Here is a 15,981-nt window from a genome sequence, read left to right as displayed (position 1 = left end):
GGGTTAACCTTCTAGATACATATTCTGTTGTAAGGATGAACTTGCAGAAATTGGTACAGTCAGTCAGGAAGTTAATCCTCAAGTTTTAGTAAATTTAAGAGGGAAAAATGTGATGATGTAATATTGATTTAAATTTGCTGGTCACACCTATCAACAATAGATGGGATATGCAAGTTTTAAATAATCTGTATGAAAGGGGGCTGAAAAATAGGGGTGTTATGTGTTTATTAGTTCAGAGTATGTACAACTTTTCATAGGTTAAATTTTAGGGGCTAAGTGTATGTCAGTCATCAAAAGTTTCTGTATTTCTTTTTTTGAAATAAGTTACCATTTACTATATCCAAATACGTATAAATACGTACGGTAAACAGTAAACTGTAAATTGCACCATTCCAAATACAACTCATTGTTTCTTATAAGTAACTTGCCAAGTAATTACATAGCTATAGTTTCTAACTAGCCTGGCAGCTTTAATTTTGAAATTCGAGGTAGCACATCTATTGTTTTAGTGTACGTAACTAGCCCCCACCCACTTTCCGGGAAGAATAGGTACAACACAGATGAAGAGCTCAATTCGTTTCTGCCATTTTGGTGACATATTCTTTCTGTTGGTAGCCTTCATGCTCAGTCTACTTGTCAACAAAGTGAGTAGTGGTGACATAGGTGCAAGTGTGGTGTCAGTGGAGGAGGTGACTACTCGTCCCACTGACACTCCTAGACAAAAGTCCCTGTCAGACCCCTAAACCTGGCAGAATGCATACTGGAAGTCCAAGGAAGGTTGGTCGGGTTTGCTCACAGGTAGTTGCTCCCTTAGTTGAGCCTGTTGTTGTAAGTCCTATGCCTCAAGAGGACAGCCATTGAAAAGACATCCATAAGGATGTGCATTTGTTTGCTCTCTAGTGGTTTACTCTAGTGCAGACATGACACTGATGGCGCTTTTCTAGTGATTCTGCCATTGAAAAGGTGTGTCTCAGCTACTGATCTTGCTTCTCCACTCCCCTGGAAGTGGCTCAGGGAACAGTAGCATAGTCACAGTCTTCTTGTAGCTTCTGGGACAGTCATGAACATTTGTCTTCTGAGCTTTTGGTTGTAGAGCGCCAATATTTGGGCCAAAGAGCGCCTCCTCCTGTAGGATATGCTTGATGTCCGAGCCAGTAGTGTCCTGGCTCCCGGTAGTGTCTGAGTGTCCACCAGTATCCCACCGTGTCTGAGCGTCCACCAGTATCCGAGTTTCTAACAATGTCTGCACGTCCAATGTCTGAGCTGGCGCCATCTCCTGTCCGTTTGGTGCCAGTTGTTAGGCATCTGGCACCACAGTCTGGGCACCAGGCACTACCTCTTCAGTTTACCTCAGTATTTTTGTCCACTTCTATGATTCATGCATCTTTGTTGGAGCCCATTCAGTGCCAATGCCAACTTAGCAACATTTTTGGAGTTTTGCAGAAGCCTCCTGCAGTGGCACAGGATCCGTTGGACTTGGCTCCCACTCCAATTTCATTCAATGATGAAGCTATTGAACAGGCTCACTATCTCAGCTTACGCAGTTCTCCATAAGTATTTTCTGATTAGTTACCCGACCTTCACCCCAGTAACTTTGACTTCTCTTGCATCAGCTTTTATGATGAGAAACCAGCCTGTGGAGTCTTCCAGGCTTCCCAAGATGGTCTTTTCCTCCTCGTCAAGGAAAGCTTTGTCTGAGATTGATGGATGGCTCTTAGAAAAGATGGAACTTGTCAAGGCTATCTTTCATATACCTTCTCGCCTCTCTTGTAGGAGATACCTTTTTATACATTCAACTTACCTGTCAGATATATACATAGCTATTGACTCCGTCTTCCCGACAGAAATTCGAATTTCGCGGCACGCGCTACAGGTAGGTCAGGTGATCTACCTGCCTGCCGCTGGGTGGCAGGAATAGGAACCATTCCCGTTTTCTATCAGATTTTCTCTGTCGGCCATATTGTAAACATATGTTTGCGGTACCTCCTGACTTGATTTTCGTGTTTCATCGCCATCGATCTTCTGGGCTGTCTTTTGCAGGGAAGTACTGGTCTTTGGGCTCGGCATAGCTACGCTTTTATTAACTTTTTTCATGAATTTGGCTTCAAAAAATTTCGAAGAATATATAACGTGTAACTACCGAAATTGTCGGTAGACAATCACATAGTTTGCATGAAAGGGAAATATTAATATTTATTCATTAATACGTGTAATAAGTGTTAGAATTGATTGAGGAAATAAAACTGACTTCCTACTTTAGGGAGTCAGTAAAGCATGTAACTAGATACGCTTCCTTTAGAAGTTTTTTGGATACTCGTACTAACGAGCAGTTAGAGTATTAACAGTAACTAGTAGTTGTTGCATCCTCATCACTTCTTACTTTCCAGAAACTTCAAATTCATAATTGCAATTTGAAGACAAGGGTTGTAGCTTGAAATGCGAGCTATTAAAAGGTAAGAAGTGATTACTAGTGTTCCCCATTGCAGTGGAGGGTGCGTCTGATCGGCTCTGTCTCGCTCTCAGGCCTAGACCTCTTTCAAGCTCCCAAGCCCAGAGGAGAAGGAATGTTGAAAGCCGTAAGGAGGTTTCAGAGAATCCCCACCAGTCAGGCGTCCCCTCGGCAGGTTCTGTAGAGCGTCCCAGACTGCCAAGGATAGCCATTGGAAAGGCATCCTTTAAAAAAGTGCGTCTCTTCTTCCGTTTCTTCATCTTACATCCGAAAAGACGAAGAATGTACATGTTTGGAGTTCGGACGATCTAGCGCGTTCTCTGAAAACTAAGAGAACACTGAGCGCCAACTGGACTACAAGCGAAGAGCCAGCCAGGAAGCCACGTTCCAGCAAGCAAGCGCGAGCCACGTTCCAACAGCCAGCAGCGAGCGGCGTTCCAACAGACTAGCGCGAGCCGCGCTCCTACAGCCAAAAGCGAGCCGCGTTCCAGCAACTGAGCGCGAGCCGCGTTCCAGAAAATTTTTCTTGACGCAAGGCGCCTTCAATGAGAAAACAGACGGCTAGAGCGAGGAGCCTTATAGTAGAGTGGCAATCAGAAGGATCCTTCCATGGAACGTTTCCGGGCAAGAGGCTCCTTCTAAAAGGAGCCTAGTAGGCGCTCGGAACTATCAGGGCGCACGGGACCTTCCACGCAAGCGGAACATTCCAGGAGCGAGTCTCCTTTCTAGCGTGCGGAACATTCCAGGCGCCAGGCGCTAGGTGCCAGGCACAAGGAGCCAGGCGCTAGGCACCAGAATATTCCAAATCTTCTTATGAGAGAGAGGTCAGTCGCAAGGCTCCTCTTTGAGTTTTTAACTTGAGCAACTTTCCCCTGGCAAAGGTGCAAGATTTCGCACAGGTGGCCGTTGCTTTTGTCAGAAGGATTCTGATACTAAGAGAAGCCCTTTTTCTTTATTCAGAAGACTCCTGTGTTAGGCAGTTCCTCTCAATGCGGACTCTCTCCTTCATTCGTGCTCTTCCCTCGTTATGAAGAGGCAAGAGCTTTGGGAGTTTTCTTAATAAGAATCTCATCGACGTTTGGGTAGGATGGCGGATAGGAAATATCTACTTCCTTCCGTAAACCCTAGAGATGAACAGGAATTCTGTCTCTTCCGCGATTTATGAGGAAATCACGAAGATTTAAAGAGTTCCTGGATTAACTTCCTTCCTTAAGGAGATATATATACTCTTTCTATTGTTCTATTAACGAAAAGAACGAAGATAGTAAAAATTTTTCCTTTCTCTATCTGCCTCGGCAGGGAAAGAAGGTAGTAGAGTATCTGCTGTATGAGAATACGATACGGTCAAATCATAAGCACATACCGTAGTTACTTCTTTGCTGTGCAACTCAATTACCAGTATCCTTCCAGGACTTTCCTAGGAAGGACTACGCTTAAAGGGATTGTTAAGACAACACCTACTTAGCTTCTAGATTTATCGAAGTCTTGTTTCGCTTAAATATGCATTAATAAGAACTTCCTGAAGTTTGATAATAATTTTATAAGATTCCTTTATTGAATGGAGTAGTTGGCAACTCTGGAAGAGTAAGGTCAGACGGCTAATGGAGACTGCTATCGCTTAGACCAACGCAGTACCATCTAGTTCTCGGTCATGAGCGGTCGGTTACATCTCTCTCTCCTGCGGGATGGAATAACTAACCGTACTCTCCCCTACAATCGCGGTCTTAGCCTCGGATTGAGGGGATAGTTAAGCAAACATAAATAAAATATTGTCTGCCTTTTGCTAAGAAGCTTTCAATAAGAAAGATATTACAACCTTTCAATGCTGTTTACCGTAGGTAACATTATTAAAGGATTCTAACGCAGCAGAACACTATTTTATATAATGCTCTCATGCTTACGAAAGCATGGCTTATTAGAATACATGCTTAGTGAGAAGATGAATGTAGTAGAGAAGTCACTTTAAGACTACGGTAGGGTCAAGTCTTATGCACATACCGAGGTTAACTACAGAATTCCTAGTATCCTTACAAAGGTTTCCTAGATTAATGCTGTTTACCACAATGTGACAGTATTATAAAGGATTCTAATACGGCAAAGCACGATATAATATAATTCTCTCATCCTTTCGAGAAACGCACACAACCTTTTTTAGAATTGGATATTACTCAGGAGAAGATGGATGAGTCGGATGGGAAACATTCTCTTCGTGGCAGAAGTTGTTTCCCTGAATGGACTATACTACGTATATAAAAGTTTTTTCCTACTAAGAATGGAATTAACATGTGAAAGGATGTCAGGTACCATAAAGGCACAGATGTTCTGGCACATAACCTAAAAAGAATTAGAAGGAAGCGCCAGCCTGGCGCAATGCGCCAGAAGCACCATCCAAGATATTTTCTAGTTTTAGCGAGTTATTAACCTAAGAGTCCAGTAGCCTCTCGGACAGCAGGCTCGGTAACGGCAAGATTCGTTCCTGATTTAGTTACCCATTTAATCGAAAAGGGTCGCTTAAAGGAACGATGAAATGATTTATTTTAATCACTTAGGCCAAATCCACGACTCTCTCATATCGCAAAGAGCATCGAGAATCTCTTTTTTCGCCCCTGTTCGCATTAACAAAAGAGAACCTATTTGAAAAACAGACACGGAATGTAACGATCCTTAAGAGGTTCGGTGCAAGATTTTGCATGTCCGTGAGAACCTTCTCGATCGACGATAATAACTGTTAATGTATGTCTAACAATTTATTGGAAAGGAGTTTGTGAGAAACCGCGGCAGAAACTCTTCTTCATAGATCTCTTCGCAAGGTAGAAGACGAACAGGCTTCCTATAGACTTCTTCCTTTTCCTTGAACCAAGAGAGGTAGCAATATACGCCATCTTTAATTTAAAGAAGGGGAATAAACTTTAGTCTTTTTTCCCCTAGTTATAAATTCTTAACAGATATTAAGATAAATGGGTGTCAAAGGAAGAGAGGATGAATGCCTCATTTTGGCCTTAGAGAGGTTGGATTCACAAAGTCACGTTCTTCTCACAGCATGTTTTGTATGGCTTTTCCAAGAGTATCTGGATATTCTATCAGAATCTATTATAAATAGACCTGAAAAACCTCTCCACTCTGAGTCGGTCTGCGTGCAGACTGACCAGAAGTAGACATGAATGGGAGGAGTTTTTCAAGGTAAAAGACAAGAGTCATGGTAAAGACATAGAATTGCTGCAGATCGTGGTAGATGGAATGGGGAAAATGTCCTCTTCCGATACCTCTGTGAACCGCATGGGGGGTTTTTCTTCCCTTTCAGAGGGAAGAATCACCTTTGTATATATCTGCTATCAATAACGCAGTAAAAGGCTATACTCTGTCTCTACAAGGAGAATTAGAGATAGCAGAGAATTAAGATCTTCGGGATCTTATAAAATACCCCTTGGATTAACACGGACAAGGCTCTAACCAGGCGCCAGCCAGGCGCCAACCAGGCGCCAACCAGGCGCCAGGCACCAACCAGGCGCCAGGCTCCAGGATCTCCAGCTTCTTCGTGTTTGGAGATAGAATTCACCATGAGTCTCCTCTTTGAGATTTGTCACAAGATCAGTTGTTTCCTGACAGGGACACAAGTTGTCGCACAGGCGGCCGTTGCCCGTGTCAGGATGGACTGAGATTGTGGGAAGTTTCTAGCAAGAACAAACTTCTCATGACAGGGACTCTAGTGGTCGCATAAGCGTCTTCATCTCTGTCAGGATGGTTTGATTTGGAGAGACGTTTTTTGCAGGATCAACCTTCACCTGCCAGGTACTCAAGATGTCGCACATGTGAACGTAACCTTGTCAGGATGGGGCTGTTAATGCGTAAAGCCCTTTACCTTGTGAAGAGAGGCACTCTCCTCAGGTGATTCATTCTTCTCCCAACATTATGGCCAGATATATCAGACTAGGAAGTCAATGAGGGTGCAGGTCTTTCAGATTACAAGACCTTAGCAACCTTTTATTGCATGAATTTCGGAGTCTCTCTTGAGTCCTGCACACCCCTCCTTCTCCTAGTTCATTACTGTTAAGGGGATTATAAATCATCCTCTTTTGGACCTCAGATTCTGTGTTCCGACAAGATGGAACTGCTCCTCGTTAAACTTCTTTGGGGAATTTTATGAGGTAATTCTTTGTTTCTCTTGGTCCTAAACGACCAAGAAGACAAGTGAATTTTTTGTGCATTGGAGTCGCGCATCAGATTCTATGGATACTCTGCTATGGGTTCTTGCCAGCATAGTATGGCTGGTAAAAGAACTAAAACCCTCTATTCCTGACTCAACGCTTTCAGATAGAGGTTCTGTCGTCCAGGCAGGGTACTTACGTTTTCATCTACAGATAATGGTTTAAACGTTTGCCTACAGAGTCTTTGGGATGCAATGAGGGCTCGAAATGCTTCCCAGAAGGTATTCAGAGGGATACAATAAAGAGCTAGAAATCAGGAGTCCTCCCAATTTCAGCTCGGAATCTCCTTCGACTTCCAGGCTCCTTCCCTTCCTTCGGACAAGGATAGGGAAGATTCTGCAACAAGGAACCTCATCAACATGTAAAAAGAGATCTCATTAGCAACGGAAGTACTCAAGAAGGATCCTCCTCGGAGGAAGACTCTTATCTCTCGTACTGTTAGATATCCTATCGTCTAATGGATGTAGCTGACTACAATCACCTCCCCTTGCTGGAGAGGCCAAAAGCTCAAAGTGGAAGAATTTCTTCCACCCTTCTCCAGTCTCCTGATAAACTATTGTGGATGTTCAGGACTTTCGGACAATGTAGCGCCAACTAGGCGCCAAATGCCAAAACAGGCGTAAAAAACGCCAGAGGCAGACAGTTCCAAGGAACACTGTCATTGTCTGATGAGAAGAAAGAGCGGGTCTCCAACCTAGCGCAGATGCGCTAGAGACGAACAAATCGGACAGATAAGAGCGTCCGATGTGGACATCGCCAGACATCCTCGAGACTCTACCAAGCTCGAAGCTCAAGCAAGTGGGGAGAAGCCAGCCAGGCTCCAGGCGCCAAAAAAGAGCCAGTCTGGAGCCAGGCGCAAAGCTACTTCCAGGCGCGAGGCGCCAACCATGAGTCAGGCGAAAAGCGCCTTACAGGCGCTAGGTGCCAACCAGGCGTCAAGCGCCAGGCAGGCGCCAGGCGCCAAGCGTGAGGTACCAGCTAGGCGCAAGGAACAGGCAGGCGCAAGGAACAGGCAGGCGCGAGGCGCCAGCCAGGCTCCAGCCAGGCTCTATCCAGAACAGATCCATTTCAAAGAAAGCCCTGGTCTTCTTTGAAACAAGTGTGATCACTAAAGCACTTCGTGAGTAACTTGATGATTCCTTCACACAGCTGAGAATTAAAAGCGCATGAAGTGCGAGCTTTTATGAATTCTTGTTCTTTCCTAACAATATGTCATGAGGACATATTAGCTGTCTCTTACGGGAGATGCAACTCTGTGTTGACTTCCCATTACACGAAGGAGGTCACGTTGACCTACAAGAGATCCTTCTCTCTTGGTTATACGTGTCTACGGATACATTGCTGGGATAGGGAGCCGACACTGATCCTTAACTAGTGAGTTAAATTTTATTTTAACATAGTGTTTTTTCTTTGGGTTGTTTGAAAGGAGTTTGGGGATAACTCTTTTCAAATTAAGCACAAACCCTCGTGTTAGGATCAGGTGATCAGGTTCGGTGTTGTGCTCCTTAATTATGCCACTAGGCATAGGTGTATTGTCATGTAAGTGAATAAGACCCCATTGACAAAAGACCATTAGATTCTGTCGAGTAAGTGGATAAGACCCCATTGACAGATCTACAAGAACTCTTAGCAATAGGTCACATCCTCGCTGAGGCTCTTGAGACGAAGCAGACTCCTAGCAATAGCTAGGAAGTCAACCCTTTGTCTAAACACATAGGAACCAAGGTTTTATTTATTTATTACCTACAATGTATGTTGTTTATTGGTCTATTCAGTAATTAGCTGTCTCTTACCCTCCTCCAATGGTGTGAATCAGCTATGTATATATCTGACAGGTAAGTTGAATGTTTAAAAATGATATTGTTATGATACAATAAAGTTTTATACATACTTACCTGGCAGATAGATACATAGCTATTGACTCCGTCTTCCCGACAGAAATTTGAATTTCGCGGCATGCGCTACAGGTAGGTCAGGTGATCTACCTGCCTGCCGCTGGGTGGCAGGAATAGGAACCATTCCCGTTTTCTATCAGATTTTCTCTTCCACTTGTCTCCTGAGGGGAGGTTGGGTAGGCGATTAATTGTATCTATCTGCCAGGTAAGTATGTATAAAACTTTATTGTATCATAACAATATCATTTTTACATCATTGGAAAAGTTCCTTCTTTGGGAGTCACTGTCTCCTCCCAGGGGGACTTCTCCAGCTTGATTAATTCCTCTCGTAGATTGGCCTTCACATCTGCCAAGATTTGGTACTCATCAACAGAGCTCAACCACTTAGAGAGCAATATATCTAAGGTATTTGAGGTCTTCAGCTTTTTGGACTGGATTGTAGGGTCCTTTGCTAAGAAAATAGAAGACTCTGACATTCTTACAGGGAACTTATCTTAGGACTGACTAAGGGTCCTCTCGTGTGTGGACAAAGCCATTAGGGATGGCTCCTTGGAACTGGCTGCTTTTTTCTCTTTGTGGGTGCTGGAAAAGAGGAAACTGTGGTGTTCTTTCACCACTAAAGGGGGTCACTTCCACCTAGAGATATGCTCTCCTATCCACATCTTTGGACAGTCTTCATCTCTTTTCTTAGGCTATAGTGGAGCACATAGTCGAGGATCTTCAGGAAAAATCCAAGCAAGATCTCCTGGCGCAGTCAACCAAATGTCCTAAGGAGTCGGCCTCGTTTGTCTCTAGGACTGTTAGCCCTCTTCAACTGCAGCCCTTTCTGGGTGGTAGAGGAAGATTCCAGCCTCGCCTGTGCTCAAACTTAAGTTCAGTCAGACCAGTCAAGAGGATGGCCACTAAACCTTCCTCTCACAAGTGAGGATCCAGTCCTCCATGATCCAGTGGGAGCCAGGCTTCTCCAGTTTTGGGAGAAATGGGAAGCCAGAAATGTAGAAACTTGGGTCTTGAAGGTTCCATAGAGAGGGCTACTCCATCCTGTTCAGGGAGAAGCCTCCTTTAGTGTAGTCGCCCATCACATTGACAGCCTACTCTGTAGGCTCAGAGTGCTTTTCAGTGTTGGGAGAGGTTCCCTCCCTTCCCAGGAAGAGAGCTGTAGAGGTGGTTGAAGATGTGAGCACAGAAGGTTTTTACAAATTTCTGTTTGTGGTCCTGAAGTCATTGGGGATTTGAAGACCTGTCCTCGACATCAGCTCCCTGAATTTCTTCATTCAGAGAACAAAATTCAGAATGGAAACAACCAGTCAGTCCTGTCCTTCATTCACCAGGGCGATCAGATGGTAACCATCATTATGTAGGATGTATACTTCCATGTCACCGTACATCTGGACTCCAGGAAGTACCTGAGCTTTGTGTTCTAGGGCAGTCTTTCAGTCTCTGGCTCTGTGATTTGGCCTCTCTACAGCTCCTCAAGGATTTACTTGTATTCTCGCTTCTCTAGTGAAGTGGCTCTATCTCATAGGCATCAATGTTTGCCTGCATTTAGACAATTGGCTTCTACGCTCTCTCTCAAGAGACGTGCATGGAGGACCTATGGAAGACAATTTTCACCCAGGATATGGGTTCATAGTCAGCCTACAAAAGTCACAATTAATTCTGACTCAAGCAATTCTCTATTTAGGGATGACGATCGAATCTTGAGTTTTTGGGCTTTTGCATCCCTTAAATGAGTCTGAGTCATGTATTAAGACAGTTGGAAGCTCCTCTTTCCCATCCTGTTTGTCCAACAAAGGAATGAGTCTCTTGGAACACTCTTGTCCATCAAAAAGTTTGTCCATCGAAAAGTTCATCCCTTTAGGAAGCCTCCACATAAGATACTGCAATTCTTCCTAAAGGCCAGTTGGAACAGGAAAACTCTTCTGGGCTTGTTTGTGTTTCCCATCATGCCAGAAATCAAGAGACCTTTGGTGGTGGCTGTCAGAAGGAAGACTTTTAGTAGGGAAGTCACTCCTTCCTTCAAGCCCCAGCCTAGCCATATACAGTAATACCTCAAACTTACGTGAGGTTAGTTTTCAGAATCCCTTGCACATGGCAAGGATTCTTGAATACAGAATCGTAATGGGTACTGTATTTGCCACACTAGTTCATTCACTGTAGGTATGTATGTGTATTAATGTTATCCCTAATTAATGGGATGCCATTTTCTTTTTCACTCACAGAGTAAATGATGTTTTCTCAGTCACTAGATAAACTTCGTAAGTTAGAGTCATAATGCAGTAAAATCAAGAACACATCTACATAATGGTCATAAAAGATAAGGGTAAAATTCAGTCAATTCAGAATTATGTGCTGTACAGGTAAAGATGTACAAAAAAATATTGTTGCAGAAATATGTGTGAAGCTAACTGAGAGAGAGAGAGAGAGAGAGAGAGAGAGAGAGAGAGAGAGAGAGAGAGAGAGAGAGAGAGAGAGAGAGAGAGAGAGAGAGAGAGAGAGAGAGAGCAAAGTCATTTTCATGAACGACACAAACAACTCTTAGTTATGTGTCTAAGATGTTTTGGTATGTAAATGAATTCAGTTTATCAAACCAGTGCTACTGAACAAACCTCATCTCGAGGTCATATGGGGTCCTAGTGACAAAGACTTTGTGAATGAGCATAGTATAGTAACTGTACTGCCTTTGTATCATATTTATGTACAAAAATATAAATTTGTACTTCAAAAATTAAACAAAACTTTCTGCCAGGGTAACATCTTTGAAAAGTGCAGTACCTCTTGGAATGGGCATCACATCTTGTAAAAGTACACTAACTGTATGTGCTGTAATTACCTTTGTATCACATTTATTTATGTATAAAAATAAAAATAATACATTTTTCATACAGATTTTATACATAGAAGCAAGAAAACTTGAATTATTTCAAAAATTAAACATAAACATTTCTGTAGTTTCTCAAGGATTTTGCAGATGTTACTTGTCTGTGAAAAAATCACGTTTGACAATTAGTTAGGTTCAAGGTATTACCTCACCCAGACGCATCAGATCTGGGTTGGGGAGCTCTTCTGGACGTGGTCCCTGGAGGAGAGGAAACTTCACGTCTATTTCAAATTCATTTCCATTATTGAGTGTTTTTGAGTAGTAGAATATGTCCATGTATCCCACCAACTGTCATTGTGGGATTCAGCTATGTAATTACTTGGTAACTTATGTGGAAACAATAGAAGCGCTACCATGAATTTCAAAATTTAAGCTGCTGCGATAGTTAAGAGGCTATAGCCATGTAATTACTTGGTAAGTATATATGAAACTTAACTTTATTATGAAAATATCATGTTTCCTTGCAGGCTATGATGGTCGGACAGCATTACAGAAGGCTGTTATGATTGGGAATTTACCTGTAGTAAGAACATTATTGCAGTATGGTGCAGATCCAAACTTAAGATCCCAGTCTGGTGAGTTGCCAAAGTTTACTGTGCCTGCAATGTTACCTCATTGTCTTGCAGGTCACACCTCTTGAGGATAACTGAGCATAACTAATTTGCTGTACACTATTAAGTAATGTATATTTTTTAAAAAATTTTCATGAAAACACGTTTGTTCCTACACGATATACAAACACTCGGTCCTTTATATCAGGAATTACTTTTAGTGAAGCTGGAAATGGCAGTTAAACTTTCAAAGGTGCTTAGGCAGTTAACTACCATCCGGTAGGCAGGAGTCCCACCTGCCTGGGTGTAAACATGCCAATTTGTTTTTGGCCGTCGTCTGATACAGACATGAGGTAGCTCTCTACCCTGATTGCCTTTTCACGGTTTTTCCCAGTGGGATCTTTCTTGATTTTGAATACCCTTGTGTGTATTTGTATGTGTTTGATATTATGTAATCTTACGAATCATCGAATCCTGTTTGTAAGGCCGCCACCCAGCGTGTATGCTTTCTGTCACCAATTGATGTCGACCCTCATGCCCTCTGCACTGCTTAAAAGGAAGCATGACTAATCCTCAATCCACCTGTGCTGAGCGTTGTTCTTGGTTGTCTGCGCCGTTGGGGAAGTTTACTGGGAGGAAACAGTACTATAGGAGGAAGGCTGCCAAGGTGTCATCAGAAGAATATACACCTCCGACTATGCCCCCTGGTAGCTTACCCTTCGACCTCATTTCTTCTTCCTAGCTTCCCCTTTTGGCTGTCTCTCCTTCGAGGGAGATGTCTCCTTTGTCATCTTCACTCACTTCATTGTTTGGGGGGGGGCACCGATCTAGATGACCTCTTCTCGGGGCCCTCCGCTTAATCCGAAGGAGAAATTTTTCCCTCTGAGCGAGAGGAGTCTCCCTCTGTTAACCCAACTATGCTTCTTCAGGTTTGGTGGCTGAGCATTGTGTAGTCAGCTGAGCCATTGGAAGCTTGGATCGCCTTGGGGCTCTGGGGCACTCCATCTGTGCAGGGTATCCTGGCAAACTTGAGGGGTTTCCTATGCAACAGCCACCCTGACAATGACCACAGTTCCCATAATAGCAGTCACGAAGGTCCTCATGTCAGTGTCGACACATTTTCCAACTCTGATGTTTCTGGCAGTGTTGGACCAGATTGCCATTAATGCTCCAGCACCCCAGAATGCTATGTCTATGCCTCCTGTTGCTCCAGTGGCTCCTGCTGTTCCTGTTGCCCGGGCTGCTCCTACAGTGCCTCCTGGCCCAGCTGCCCTGGTTGCTCCTGTTGCTTCTCTAGTGTTCTTGATGGTCCTTCTGCCTTGGCCATCCTTGCTGTGCCTCCTGCCCCAGCTGCCCTGGTTGCTCCTGTTCCCGCTCCTGGTGTTCCTACCACCTGGGCCGCTCCTGCTGCCCCAGCTGCTCCTGTGGTTTCTGCAGCTCCCTCTTGGATGGGGGACCTGACTGCCATCCTCCTGAGGAAGATGTCAAAGAGGAAGTTGAAAAAGAGGTCTTGTAAGTTGTCGTCATCTTCATCTTCATCATCTGCTCCCTCCTCTCTATCTTCTGAACCTCGTCAACCAAGGGAGAAGAAGGCTAACCTCCCCCCCCCCCCCCCCTTAGGAAGTCCCACCCCAGGATCTCTTAAGGGGCTGTCTTCCTCCACAAGGAAGGCAATGGGATCTCCTGTTGGCTCTTCCCAACCTTGAGGCTCAGGACCCAGGTTGCATACCCCACTGGGGTCTCACGTCTCAGGAACCTCAGGTATGTGGTCTCCCAAGGCTTGCGCTCCCAATACCAGTTCGAAGAAGTCAGCTTCTAAGACTGGTACTGTGCCTGTCTCTTCCCTAGTTTTGGTCAGTGGCTGGTTTTGCTTATCAGCATCCCGCCGAGAACGGAACCCCCGCTGATAATCGGGGACTGCCTGTACATAATTGCCTATCTTGAAAGTTCAAATACCAAATGTATACTTAAAATATCATCCTGCATCAAATATATCTTAAATTATTACTGCATTAATCTTTGAAATGATATTATTAATATCATGTCAAATAATTTCAGTCATCTTAAACATTTTACCCTTAAAATATATACATTGAAACCTTGGTTTTTGTACTCCCTGGTTTTCATACAGTTCAGTCCCTGTGTCTTCACAGCTTGAGGCTATCCAGCATCTCTTGCAAGCTAGAGGCTTTTCTCACCACGCAGCTACAGAGATGGCTGGATATCTCAGACAGTCCTCTGCAGCGGTATATTGGGGAAAATGGGCTGCTTCTGTGGTTGATGTCGTAGACAGGGTCTCTCTCTGGTCGGAGCCACTATTCAGCAGGTCGCGGACTTCCTCGTCTTCCTTCACCGAGAGAAACTTCTCTCTGTTTCAACTGTGAAAGGCTATAGGGCCACACTTCACCCAGTCTTGTTTCTGAAAGGTGTAAACATCTCATTGGGGATTTCACTACTGATGAGAAGCTTCGAAAGGTCTTGCCCTCCCAGGGACCTCAGGCCCCTGGCATGGGATGTAACTTGTTTTGAAGAGCCTGACTCATGCACTGTACGAGCCTTTAAGTTGTCAGACAAGGATCTGACCCTCAAGATTGTCTCTTCCTGCTTGCCTTGGCATTGGTGAAGAGATTAGGTGAACTTCATGGACTTTTCTTCACTGTTAAACACTTGAGGGTATGGGGGATCAGTTACTCTCTACATTATCTCAGATTTCGTAGCAAAAACTCAGAACCTGTCGGTCCTGACACCAGGTTCGAGGCCTTCACAATCCCCTCCCCTAAGGACTTTGTTGATAATGATGCAGACTAAGTGTTACTTTATCCTGTTAGAGTCCTGTGATGCTATCTAAAGAGGACTCGATATCTCTGGCCTGAATGTTGATGCCTCAATGTTAGTACAGGCAGTCCCCAGTTATCCCCGGAGGTTCCATTCCGACGGCTTGATGATAAGCGAAAATCGCAGATAACCAAAAATCAGGCTTATTGGTGCTGATAACTGGATTTTGGCCACTGATAACTGGAAATTGGTGTGATTTTCGGTGCTAGAGAAGTCCCATAAAACCAGATCGCTGATAACCGGGGACTGACTGTCCAAGAAAGTGTCCAAGAACACAATTTCTGTCTGGCTTTGTGAGATGATCAGGGCAATGGTGCAACCCTTGCATTCCGAAAGAATATGTCGGTTCCTTGGGTACTGAGAGCAGGGGTGTGGTCTTAACAGACCACCTTTACATCTTTCTACCTTCAGTACATTGCCCACAATTCCTTGGACACTTTTTTTTTTTTTTTTTTTTAATTTCCTTGGGACCTGTGGTGGTTGCTTAACAAGTTATGTAGCTTACTCAGCTCCTCTAAGAGGACAGGTAGCATCTCGCCTATGGTGTTCAGTTCTGGAAGTGAGAGTGATTGCGTGTGTGACTGGCTTCTCCTCCTCCTTTCTCTTCCTTTGAGCAGAGAGTGGGATTCGAGCTAACGCATGCTGGAACTGTATGCAGGTAAGTTTACACATCAAGCATCCATTTTATTTTTCTATCTTTAGATTTATAGAAGCAAACCTGCTCCTTCCTTTGGCAAGGGGAGGAAGGAGACCCTGACAATTATACAAACCCAGTACTCATATTTGCCTTATTGTCACCAACTTTTAGATTCATCCTAGCCTATTTGTGTATGAGGTTGTGATTCCCCTCCCTATTTTGGAAGGGCCCAAAAGTCTGGCAATTGATCATACAGTTCCTGTACTCTGGTCAATATGTGAGAGCCATGGTGTTCTTCCTTGCTCTACATCCTTGCTCTACAAACCAGGAAGAGAAACCCAGGTGTGGCACACTCCAGTCAGTTTAGAGACTCACTCAGATTCCTCCCTCCAAAAAGTTAGTCTACCTAATGTAAAGGACCAGAGATATGTATATCACATGGGAACGTATCACATTTTTTAAGTAATTTGTATTTTTCCTAACTATACAAACCTGAGGTCCTACATTACATTTCATGCCCACCTCATG

General features: G+C 44.0%; 1 protein-coding gene across 2 annotated transcripts in view; it reads left to right on the top strand.

Moving 5' to 3' along the window:
• Positions 1–15,981, top strand: part of LOC135205485 (uncharacterized) — a 144,113-nt gene that overhangs the window by 23,456 nt on the left and 104,676 nt on the right. For both annotated transcript variants that reach the window (XM_064236196.1, XM_064236197.1), the window contains exon 3: positions 11,898–12,005. In XM_064236196.1, the coding sequence (XP_064092266.1) occupies positions 11,898–12,005 (108 nt within the window). The remainder of the gene's footprint in view (positions 1–11,897; positions 12,006–15,981) is intronic.

Source organism: Macrobrachium nipponense, chromosome 24, assembly GCF_015104395.2.
Source record: "Macrobrachium nipponense isolate FS-2020 chromosome 24, ASM1510439v2, whole genome shotgun sequence".
NCBI lineage: Eukaryota > Metazoa > Arthropoda > Malacostraca > Decapoda > Palaemonidae > Macrobrachium > Macrobrachium nipponense.
Note: the sequence above shows the minus strand (reverse complement) of the source record. Positions and strands in the feature narration are given on the sequence as shown.